The sequence below is a fragment of the Symphalangus syndactylus genome, chromosome 18 (genome assembly GCF_028878055.3).
Source record: "Symphalangus syndactylus isolate Jambi chromosome 18, NHGRI_mSymSyn1-v2.1_pri, whole genome shotgun sequence".
NCBI classification, from domain to species: Eukaryota; Metazoa; Chordata; class Mammalia; order Primates; family Hylobatidae; genus Symphalangus; species Symphalangus syndactylus.
The window spans coordinates 32,657,303-32,670,185 of NC_072440.2; the positions used below are offsets into that span (position 1 = coordinate 32,657,303).

The 12,883-nt window shown below is 37.4% G+C and overlaps 1 protein-coding gene across 11 annotated transcripts in view; it reads right to left on the minus strand.

Moving 5' to 3' along the window:
* MAST4 (microtubule associated serine/threonine kinase family member 4) overlaps nt 1-12,883 on the minus strand; it is a 581,240-nt gene that overhangs the window by 105,869 nt on the left and 462,488 nt on the right. For all 11 annotated transcript variants that reach the window (XM_055251510.2, XM_055251508.2, XM_055251507.2 and 8 more), the window contains one exon: nt 9,452-9,540. In XM_055251510.2, coding sequence (XP_055107485.2) covers nt 9,452-9,540 — 89 coding nt within the window. The remainder of the gene's footprint in view (nt 1-9,451; nt 9,541-12,883) is intronic.

The window sequence follows — 12,883 nt, forward strand, 5'->3', positions numbered from 1 at the left end:
CAACAAAAATGCTGCAAAATTTTGATTGAAAAGCAAAATTAAACAGAATGAAAAACCTGCCCTATGGATGGCTGCCCAGGATGACCCATGTTCTTACAAAAAAAAAAAAGTCGCTACCACGTTTGTTAACATGGGGGAGCCTTAAAATTAAAAGTAGGCATCAGTTTCCAACAGCTTTAATTTATAATAAAGGAGAGAATAAAAATCTAAATCAAAGGCCATTCAGATTAAATTCTCTTACACCCAGAGATTAGGGAAATATGAACAATGCACTGAATTATTACTAGGAATAGATTATACATCAACATTACAGACTTCTTAAAGGGCCAAAATGATAAATGAAGGGCACAGGGCAGATGGATCTGCATAAAGGAATTAACAAAGACTGATGATGTTGCTATATACACCCGATTATTGCCTCGACACAAGGCAGTACCCCAGACTAGGAAAACACACTGGCTGACGTCAGTCCATCTGATTTTATCATTCTTTTCCTTAAGCAGGAAGGGCTAGATGTGTCATTACTTAAGTAACAATTGGCAATTACACAAAGGCTAAGGACAAAAAAAAAAGTGAGTACAGCATGGAACATAAAGATGGTATTCTCTGTAATGCCGAGAAACTTATTAATGAAATGACTTGAAATCACAGAATAGATGCACTGTGAAATGATATAGCTTGGACATACACACTATAAGAAATCTGATCCTGGGGCTCAGTGAAAAAGGTTTTAATAAAATTAGATGATTCCAAGGTGATGCTCTACCCATGGCTGACTAAAGGAATCACCTGGATAAAGCTTAGCCTCATGATTTGCCTATTTTACCAACATAAAATGACACTCTACAAGGATGACAACAAGGTGCTCTAAATTGAAGATAAGGTTTTACAAGTTGATTTTGTTGAGACTGACATATTTTTTTTTAAAAAAGGAAATGTATGATGTCAGAAATCCCTTTGAAAAAACAAAAAAGAAAGTTACTATTATTTTAAAGAAACAGTGGTTATGTGGGGCACCAGGAAACTTAATTCCTATTAAGGCTAACAATTAATCTGTTATGACTCTGTGAGCACCTAATTTTCCTTTGTCCTATTCCCCAAATTTAAAGAGGCAAGGGAACTATTTGTCTTGTACTATCGTGTCTATGCAGCCAAAGGAGGTCATTGCCTTGCTGAAGGAACATTTTTATTAAAGATCTATAAAGCAGGTTCAAACATTTGGGAAATAATATTTCAAGCATGGAAAATCTGCTGAAGGCTTTTGAATGAAAGTCACAAAATAAACACAACAAAGGCAATATTTCACTCAGGGCCATGTCTCCAGCCTCACCTTTTTTTTTTTTTTTTTGAGACAGTCTCGCTGTGTCACCCAGGCTGGAGTGCAGTGGCATGATCTCGGCTCACTGCAGCCTCCGCCTCCTGGGTTCAAGCGATTCTCCTGCCTCAGCTTCCTGAGTAGCTGGGAATACAGGTGTGTGCCACCACGCCCGGCTAATTTTTGTATTTTTAGTAAAGATGGTTTCACCATGTTGGCCAGGATGGTCTGGATCTCCCAACCTCGTGATCCACCCGCCTTAGCCTCCCAAAGTGCTGGGATTACAGGCGTGAGCCACCGCGCCCAGCCCAGTCTCATCTTATAAAGAGAATTCTTTCACTGGCACCTAAAGATCATTCATCTCTAATGACTAAATTGTTCTCACCAGCAAACTAAAATTCATAAGTAATAGCCTCTCCTTTGAGCACTGCATGAAAATCTGATGGTACCACAAATACCTGAGCAGAAAGGTGTGTGTGTAAGTCAACTCCAGGAGTCTGGGGAGGTGGAAAAAACTGTTGTAATGCCCATTTGGCTTACAGACTTCCTTCCTTTGTAGGCTCACCAATACGGTTTAGAAAGAATTCAGATTTTTTTTTTTTTTTTTTTTTTTGCCCAAGAACTTGCTCACTGCTTAGGAAAACCGTCACCCTATACTGACAGACTAAGAGTATGAAAAGGTAAAGAAACGCATCACTGACGCTGAACTTGTCAAGCAGAAAGAGGGAGGGGAAGCAATGAGATCAGAGCAGGAGATGCTGAGAGCAAGACCAGTCTTGTTAAAAAAGCAAAACTCTGTACAACTATACATAACAACAAACATGGAAGAAATCAGAAAAAAAAAAAACTGACAGATTGGACCACACACACATGCACAAAATGAAAAATAAAAACTTCTATTAGTAAAAAAAAAAACAACTCACTGTTATAAAAAGGGAAATGGCAAACTGAAAAAGGATACTGGTGAGATTATAAAAGATTAATATCAGTTCTCACTTCTTATAAGCCAATAAAATAAAAGTTAAACAAAAGAGAGGGACCAAGGATAAAAATAAAGGTAAATATTAAAAGGAGATACAAATGGTTAATGAGTATGGAAAATGTCTAAATCCCATAGAAATAAAATATGTACATTACAAATACTAAGATATTATGTTTGGCTTGTATTGATGGACTATTCAACACTGTACTATTCGGTGGTGATAAGGGGGGAATAAAAGTTTCAGCACAGGCATTTCAGTCACATGTTCAGATGGACACACACACACACAGAGCACATACAGGGAAAAAGACTGAAGAGATACAATAAACTGGTAATAGGCGTTATCTCCGAGTAATGGGTTGATAGAGGATTTATATTTCCCAGATGATTTCTCGTATTTCTTACAAACTATTAGCTTTACTGTTATAGTCAGAAACTCACGCTTCTAAAGCAAACAAGCCTTGAAGATTAGAGTCATGACAACATAGCCTATAAACTCTCTTGACATTTTTTTTTTTTTTGAGACGGAGTCTCGCTCTGTCGCCCAGGCTGGAGTGCAGTGGCGCAATCTCGGCTCACTGCAAGCTCCGCCTCCCAGGTTCACGCCATTCTCCTGCCTCAGCCTCTCCGAGTAGCTGGGACTACAGGCGCCCGCCACCAGTCATATGCATATTAGTAAACAGATAAGTGCTTGGTTGGCATTATGTGCCAAAATTTCAGGTTTTACTAAATCCCTTATGGCCCAACTACACATCTTCCAAGGTTAAAGTCCTGGAGCTGTAGAATATTACAAAGTTTCATGCTGATATCAAGGATGGCACTGGGTTATAATAGTGATACTCTCCACTTTGGGAGGCTGAGTCGGGTGGATCACGAGGTCCGGAGATCGAGACCATCCTGGGTAACACGGTGAAACCCCGTCTCTACTAAAAATATAAAAAATTAGCGAGGCGTGGTGGCGGGCGCCTGTAGTCCCAGTTACTCGGGAAGCTGAGGCAGGAGAATGGTGTGAACCTGGGAGGCGGAGCTTACAGTGAGCGGAGATCGCGGCACTGCACTCCAGCCTGGGCGACAGAGCGAGACTGTTTCAAAAAAAAAAAAAAAAATTGTGATACTCCCAGGAGTATCTCTGGCACAATGGAATATCTACTTACCCTGTTCTACCCCAGACTGTCTTCTCTGAATTCATTAGTCTGCCTTGTTTATTTTTCCCTATCTCCATCTTATTGCCAGACTATTAACTTTCAATTATTTGCCTTAACATGCCTGTTTATAAAACCATTGACTTTACCACCGTCCAATTTAGTATCTCATCTAATGAACGAGTTGCAAGATTGAGGGGAGTGGAACTGATACAGCTGAAGTGCAAAGTGAGCAAGGTGCAAACAATTCTCATGTATGGCTCAAAAAGAGACTCTAAAAGAAATCAAAAGGAGAAAGGTCCTTCAGAGTTTTCCGAAATAATGAAGATATTATGTTTAAAAATGTACATGATGTCATATAGTTTCTCCTTGGAAATCCTCTAAGTTTCAAGCTGAGTTTTATTTGTTAAGTCAAAGCCCCATGGGTGGTTGTGGGGTGGGAGGAAGAGCAGATAATGAAGTGATGTGCGTTAAAATGTTCATGTGATTCATTTTGAAGAGTGGGATTCGGGATGTTTTGTTTTGTTGCCCAAACCCCATGTGCCCACCCGAAACAAGCAGAACACAGCTGCATAAATACAGTGGTGACTAACCCTTAAGAAATGAAGTCTCTTTGTAATCTAAATCTATATATACACATAGACAGAGATTTAGGGATATTTCCTATCTTTAATAACTCTTAAAATTGCCCAACAGAAAGTGAAACTCCTTTCCATCCTTCCTTACAGAAACCCTTTTAAAAATACATCAAAGTAGCCACCTGCAAATTCACAGTAAAACAACTTTTGAAGACACAGAAAATAGGTATTTTGGCCAACAGGGTTACATTTGCTACCTAAGCACTTTAACAGCCTGGAGTCACTGTGTCTCAGTTTTTATCTCCTCTTCCTCTGTGGCTCATCCTCTTAAGTATCACTCTTAGAGCTCCTTCTTTTACTCATTTAAATCAAAACACAATATGAAGTGTTACTGTGGTAGGCAGAATTCTAACCATGGTCTCCTCAAAATTCCAGTCCCCTAGTTATTCAACAAAAAATGAATACTACCATGAAGAGATTTTTTTAGCTGTAATTGTCCCAAGTCAGCTGACCTTCAAGTATAGAGACTATCTGAGTGGGGCCTCACCCAACCAAGTGAGCCTTTTAAAAGCAAGAGTTTTCTCTGGTTGATGGAAGGAGGAGCAGTCAGATTTGAAGTATGAGAATGACCGGATGTGCCTCTGCTGGCTACAAGAGCTCAGAGGGCAGCCAGCTTCTAGGAGCTGAAAAGCAGCTCCTTGCTGATAGCCAGCGTGAAGCAGGGAACTCAGTCCTACAAAGGCAATGACCTAAATCTGTCCACACCTGCGTGGGCTTGGAAGTGAGTTCTTTCCCAGCCTCCAGGTAAGAGCCTAGCTCAACCAACACCTTGATTTTGGCCTCATAATACCCTGAGCAGAGAACCCAGGTGAGCCTGCCCAGACTTCTGCCCTGAAGAACTGTAAGATTAATAAATGCATGTTGTTTAAAACAGTAAATTATGAGTAATTTGTTACTCAGCAATAGAAAACTACTGCAGATATTATATTGTTTTCTTATGGGTTTTATTTTTAGAGCCTTCTTTTTATTAGAAAGGCACTATGTGCTAATTTCCTTACTTTCTTATTCCCTAAACAATTAACAGTTTCTCCTTTCCTTTTCCACAAATTTCTATGACTATGCATGAATATACAAGTGTGCTTTCATCTGTGTATACACACTCTAAAACACAGATGCACATGAAATGACAACATGCAATGTTTTCACCTAACAATGTATCTTGTGTATCCTTCCAATACCAGCACATAAAAAGCCCACCTTGTTCTTTGTAACAACTATGTAATGCTGGGTTATACCCCTGAATCATTATTTACTTAACTAATCCATTACTGAAGAAAAATTTAAATAAAAAACTGGTACCTTTCCATTTGCTAGGTACAAAAGCCATGCTATACTTATAATTTTCTGTTATTTTATGAGACTATCAGTAAGATAATTTCCTTTACATTAATTTGCTGGGCAAAAGGGTAAACACATTTGAAATATTCACCAATACTGAAAACCTCTAACCAAAATGGTTACACTAATTCACATCAACCCTTAGATCATGGGAAAGGGACCGCTTTCCCATATCTTTGCTATCACTGAATTTTATCAATTAAAAAAGGTTTTTGACCCCATGCTAGGTGAATGATACTATCTCCTTCACCCATGGTGGAGTTCAGTGGCACCATTATAGCTCACTGCAGCCTAGACCTTCCCAGCTCAGGCGATCCTCCCACCTCAGCCTCCTGAGTAGCTGGGACCACAGGCATGTGCCACCATGCCTGGGTAATTTTTAGAAATTTTGTAGAGATGAGGTCTCACTATGTCATCTAGGCTCAAACTCCTGGGCTCAGGCAATCCTCCTGCCTCAGTCTCCCACAGTGCTGCAATCACAAGTGTGACCACTGTGCCTGGGCACTTTTTTTTTTATAATTGCAATGACATATCATTTCATGTTTTGTTGGCTATTTTTTCCTTATGTCATGCTATTTGCACCTTTTGCCCATTTTTCTATGGGTGTATTCACCATTTCATATCAATTTACACAATTTCTTCATGTAAACTGGCAATCAGTCATGGGCACAAACATTTTTCATACTTTGATTTCTTTTGAGTTTGTTTTTGATACAGAAATTTTCATTGTAAGAGAGGTACACTAGTCTTTTCCCTTTGGGACTTCTGGATTATTTTTCATGCTTAGAATCTTCCTAGACATAAGAGCCTGTGATTTTCTATGCCTTCTTTTCTTTTCTTCCCTTCCTTTTTTTTATTTTTATTATTTTTTTTAATGAGACTGTCCTATTCACTGTTCTTTTAGGAATCTCTGGCTCCCCACAAACACTATTTTGTGAAGACGTGCTCCAGACCACTGTGTATGCCAATATCTCTTTCTCCCCAGAGCACTGCTAACACCCCTACACAAATTAATGTCCCCATCCCTACACAAATTAATGTCCCCATCCCTACACAAATTAATGTCCCCATCCCTACTGATACATTTGATAGGTACAAACGATGTGTCCGTGATGACTGGCGGGGCTCTTGTAATCCCCACCTAAGAAAAGTAGAAAGTGCAACTTTATCTTTTAGGTTAATAAGTGCTGAGAGATGGAGGTTTTTCCTTCTCGTTTTGATGAAGATGCCTAGAAAACCTCGCCTGACACTCTGTGTCCAATGCAGGATAGAGAACGTAGCAACAGAAAGGGTGAGGCAAAAGGCACGGCCGGTGAAGAGGCACTGCATGTTATCAGGATGTGAGGCCTGGTCCTGCATCGTATTCACATGTTTTTCTTCTTTTTATACAGAAATAGGAATCTACCAGACAGTAACAAATGCCACTTCTCACAGAAAGTCTGACAGGCTTCCACTGCCTCTGAGAGAACAACAACATGTTGGCTCCATAACATAAAGAAAAACAGTGCTGGGTGCGGTGCGGTGGCTCATGCCTATGATCCCAGCACTTTGGGTGGCTGAGGCGGGAGGAATGCTTGAGCACAGGAGTTTGAGACCAGCCTGGCCAACAGGGCGAAATCTTCTCCCTACTAAAAATACAAAAAAAAAAAAAAAAAAAAAAAAATTAGCCAGGCATGGTAGCATGGCCTATAATGCCAGCTACTCGAGAGGCTGAGGCACGAGAATCTCTTGAACCTGGGAGGCAGAAGTTAAAGTTAGCTGAGATCGTGCCACTGCACTCCAGCCTGAGCAACAGAGGTAGATTTTGTCTCAAAAACAAAAACAAAACACTCTTAGAACCTGAATGACAGGCTTCCCTCTGCCCATTCCTCTGATTAAATTCTAAATTAATGTTGAAGGAGAAAGAACTTAAGCTAAGTCTATGAAAGAAAAGAAAAATAATTAAAAGGATCATTAAAGTCTTAACCACATGTTCTGTCTTCTCAATATTAGAAGTTGAGAAAATCACAGCTATAAAAGACGAATCAACAGGCACATAAATGATGGTGAAATTGCTATAAATACTATAAAGAGGAGCGAGATTAAAATATTTAAATCACAGAATTATATACTAAAAAACAGAATCCACCATTCACTTAGCATCTAGCATACACTGCTGTGCACTGTGCTGGGTGCTAGAGTAATGTCCCAAGTAAGGTATCTGGCACTGTCTGACCCTCTGTAGGATTTTAATGACAGTGGTGTAATATCAATCTCAAAAACAGAAATGGTAGTAATAGAAGTAATGAAGTAATATATCCTCATCACATAGCCTTGGAAATATAATGTTACCACTGCTTACACCCGTTCCCTAATTATATCCGTCTCATGCCCTCTCAGAGGTAACTACTATCATGAAATCAGTCTTTAACATTACCATGTTTTGCTTTAGGCTCTTATATTATAAAAATATATAAAATATAATACAGTGAATATATAGAATATAATCATATTATAGGATATATAATATACATCATGTACACATATATATCCCTAAACAAAATATTGTATGTAGCATGTTAACTTTATGTGAAAGGCTTACATAATATTCTTTTGTGACTCGCTTTTGTTGTCCAACAATATATTTGAGTTTCATCCACACAAATCTGAGTAGTGTTCACTTGTTTTCTATGTGCACAGTGTGTTTTGGATATAACTATGCCACAATTCATTTATCCATTTTCCAAGCGATAGATCGTTAGGTTACTTCAAATGTTTAGCTATTACAGATGATGCTGCTATGAGTGGTCTAGAACTTGTCTTCATCTGTGTAAGAGCTTCTCCAACTCTAAGGTTTTACCTGGGAGAGGCCTTTCTAGATGTTAGTGGTCTTTTTACAGTGTCATAATTTTATCTATCTTTTACCTTTTTACTTTACCACCTTCAATCCCTTTAATTATTTCTACAGAGAAAATAAAATTTCACTCCAAAGGAGCAACTACTTTTCTCTCCCTTCTTCTCCCCAGTAATATAACAGACAACTCCCAATCTCAACTTGAAAGGCCCCTTGAGCCTACGAACTGCTTTCTGGGTGAGAGTGGTAGCCCTGCATTTAAGGTCAAGATCATCTGAGAACACATGAGTATCAAATTAGAGTTTTCACAAGAGTACAGTGAAGTAGGGCTAAGAGCTCATTCTTCTGACCTTTATCCTTCACAATCCTGAAGATAGCTTCCTATAACACAGATCCTCCTCAAAACCCTTGAAAGGGCTTCAAAGTCAAACTTCCTCCCACTTCCTGACCTTCCTCTGCCTTTCCATCCTTATGTTCTCTTAATGAAGTACACACATCCCACACTCTAGCCATACACTGAGAATTCCCTTTCTCTCACTCCATCTCTACCAGCCAACAAAGTCTTGCTCATCTTTCAACATCTTGGGCAAATGGCTTCTTTAAACTCTTCCAGACTTTCTTTATTGGAATTAACCCTTCTCTTCTTTGCATCACCATGGATAGAACTTTGAAAAAAAAAAAAAAACCCAGCATATAAAGCAGTTTTCATTGTCTAGTTTTTACAGTACTGCTCTAGCCTTCCTTATAATTCTATAAAGTACTTGAGGCCAAAGGCTTTCTCTTAAATCTTCCTTGTCCCTAAAATGACCATCACAATATATAAGACAGGTTCAATTTTAGGGAGAAATATGCTGAACAGTTCTTAACATTAGTACTTTTCATATGAGTTATCATGTTTACACTTCCCAAGGATATTCCTAACATGGAAACCATGTGTCGTATCATCCAGGCATTTAGAAATGGAGAAAGAAATAATTAAAAAGGGACCCCATATAAAAAGGAATTCTGTATTTTAGAGTCCAAACACTTAAACAGAGAGGATAAGATTTGGGCTAACATATCGCAAAGAACAACTTAGGCATAAAACAACAGGAAAACAAAGATAACATGTGAAGACATACCGAATATCAAAATGCATTAATTATTTTAAAAAACCAACAAATAAAGAAATAAAACAAAACTCAAGAAATGGTAACCAATTACCTGCATGAGCAGAGAGAGGTGAGTGTGGTCGAGGCAATGCTGGTGACTGTCCATTGCCTATTAAGCTTTTCCGGTTGCTTGTTCGGCAACTATCAAAAGGAAAGAAAAAACAAAGTTTAAAAAGAATATAGCATCAATAATGTTCAAGCATGTTCCAGGTAGACATGGACCAGGTTGAGAAACCTATATGCTCGTGTTATTGTTAAAATTATTACAATTATGCATTCACTAATATTTGAGGGGTGGCTGCCTTTTGAACATTAGAAAATATTATGTATTCATATAGCACAACACCATCAATATTCCTCACCACCAGTGGAGCAATAATCAAATGCCTTCTTCCAGCGCTTGACTGCAAATATGTAACATGCCATACACACAAGTGATAAATTAAGGATTCAAATCAGCAAACCACAGGTAGCATCTTTGTTGACACAAAATTTCTAATACAAAATTACACGCAATGAAGCGCAATGACATTAATCTTATAATGATGCACTAATTAAAAATCTAATTATTTAGACAAAGTTCTTATTTGTGTCTTTTGTCAATAGAATAGCTGATGCCTAAGATAAATGTATCTCACCATTCATTCACTTTTTCATCTTGTATATGGCATTCACAAATTCTTTATTAAGGTAAATGTTCTGGAATCATAAAATCATATCCCAGTGTATTAAAATAATAGTGATGGTCCTCTTTCACAAGCATGCTAGCTACTGGTTTTATCCTGAGTACCCAGAGTGTAGAAATAAATTAGTACACATGGGCACAGGGCAACAATTTGTTCCTGTTTCTGCTAGTAGGAAGTTATAAAATGGCTAATCTGATTTCAAAGTAACTTTCACAAGCCTTAAAGAATAAGACAAATACAAAACTGGAGGATGGGTGAAGTGGATATTATCTTATTTTCATTTGCTTTTCTTCAAAATAGACTGGCACTTCATTCTCTATTAGCAATAGAGTAGTCAGAGGAGGATGATAAAACCCAGCAAGTTACCTCATTTAATTCACCTATAACAAGGCTGAGGGCTCTGTGCTTCTATCCTCCTACACTGTGCTGCCCTCAACCACCATTAGGAGTTTATTGCAATGCCTTCCTAGTGCAGGACAGACCTCTGTTATACCAGATTCCTGAAACAGGAATTTTCACTGGACTTCTAATTTAGGTACAGTGAGATAACATTTCTAAATATTCAAATAATACATTTCGAAACCAAACCCAATTTCTTTCAGCAATACAGACTTGGGAGTTATCTTCTCTTAGATGTTTGCTGCTTATTATCATTTGTCAACAGTCCCATATTTATAATTTCTTAAGGTCAGGCTGCATCACTTTATTTTCCTTAGTGCAGCAATCAGCATCCCCTAGTATTATCTGTGAGTTTAATTAAGATCATGTTTACTCAGCCTTAAAGCAGTTGTTAATAAGAATAGAGTTTTGATATTTAATTATGAAGGTGGGTTAGATATTATCAACTCATCTATCAAGAAATGTATGTATTCAACCTATTAAATTCACAATCATTAAATCAGTCTGATTGGTTTTAAAAGATACTGTATAATGTATTCACTGTTAATTCAAATTAATGTCTCCTTTCATTCCAATACAGAAATATTAAATATATTAACTTGCTGATGGTAATAGAAGAAATTATAAATGACAGATTTATGTCCCAGAAATGTCAGCGAACTTCTTTCAGCAAATTAACTGAAATTCAGGTTATTATAAAAATGGCTACATTTTTTCGTGTTTAGCATTTGATCTACATCATGCATAAAGATCTTTTCAACATATTTATTGTTTATATGTATAAATAAAATTCATAAATGTGTATCAATGCAAATAATCTAATAAATATCTTAACCAGTTATATCAGCGAAATAGGCTGATATACTTAAAACTAAATTTAGAAAATGTTATTTAAGAAAAACTTTAAAAATTTCTAAGAAACGTACACTACCATACATACTAAGGTACATACACTACCACAACAGGCAAAACAGTGAACAATTTAGATTTTTTAAAAAATGAAAACATGAACAACAAACCCTCACGATTGCATTAGTTATTTAAAGTCTATCAAAAAGGGGTAGAAAAGTGATTTCAAAAACGTGATTCAAAAAAAATCTCAAAAAGAAATGTCCAAATAAAACCCCCAAATAAAATATACTTGTTTGGTCAATATACAAACAGATTTACATTACAGTCATCCTGGGTGTGTCTACTCCTCTATACAGACTTCTAATCTTTATAAATAGATGATTCATTATGAATGCAACGTAGAGTGAAAGAAAACAGGCTACTTCATCTATGAATACATGAGCAAGTTACAAGAAGAGAAGTTAAAAACAAATTACCTCAGAATTTGAACACTTTACCATATTTAAGGTATGGGTAGTATGTTACACAAAACAAATTATCGAAGGTATATCTTATTGACAAATGCCATGAATAATCAAAGCATAATTCATCACTGAAAGTGTCTCCTCTAATCTTTTTTCCTTTCAACATGAAGCTAGAGATGATATTAAAATCACAACAGACTTGGAACTTTCTGGAATCTCTCTCAATAATGAAATAGAAAGCTTTTAAACATCAAATGATCCCAAAGTAGCAAAGCCAGTGTTTATATAATATAGGCTGATATATTTCCATATGTACATGAAATAAATCTCTATACTTATGAAATGGGGTCTTAGCCTTACGAATGAATTTGTTGCTAAAATTTTCAAGGGTAGAGGGACACTTTACACTGCATTTCATTCCCAAATACCTGTATCTTGATATATATATATACATATATATATATATCTAAATACTTTTAAAATCCTAGGACCCTACTGAGATATTCTGTAGAAAACCTTTCCCAGGTACAGGAAGGAAGGGTCATCCAATCTCAGTATCACCTGCGTCTGGGATATCTGACAGTCACCTAATCTTAATACTCTAAGTACCTGATTCCCAATAAATGAATTAAAATCTGCACTTAACCCCAACAGTAAGAAAACTTCAAGTGGGTTGGAACTGCATCTGCCACCTAGGTTGCCACAGCACCTGGCAATGCCCACATTAATAATAACAGTGGTGCAAAATGCTGAGCTGACCTCTGTCCTCCAGGTATCACACACTTTCCTGCCCATGAAAGCAGAAGTTTATGGCACCTGCAAGTCAGGCAGTCTCTCCAGGTGTTCATGGCCACACCTACTCATTTAATCCATTAAATGATAAAACAGTGGAAACATCTCCACTCAGGCAAATTAAAGGCTCCTTCCTTTTCACCGGCACAGCTAAGTCAATTCTGCCTTGCTTTTTTTTTTTTTTTTTTTTTTTTCAAGCAAAGTCACCCAAGGGAAAAACAGGTGATGTCCGACCAGATTAAACATGAATACTACTTCTCCTGTAGCAGAAATCTCTTCTTTATAATTCAC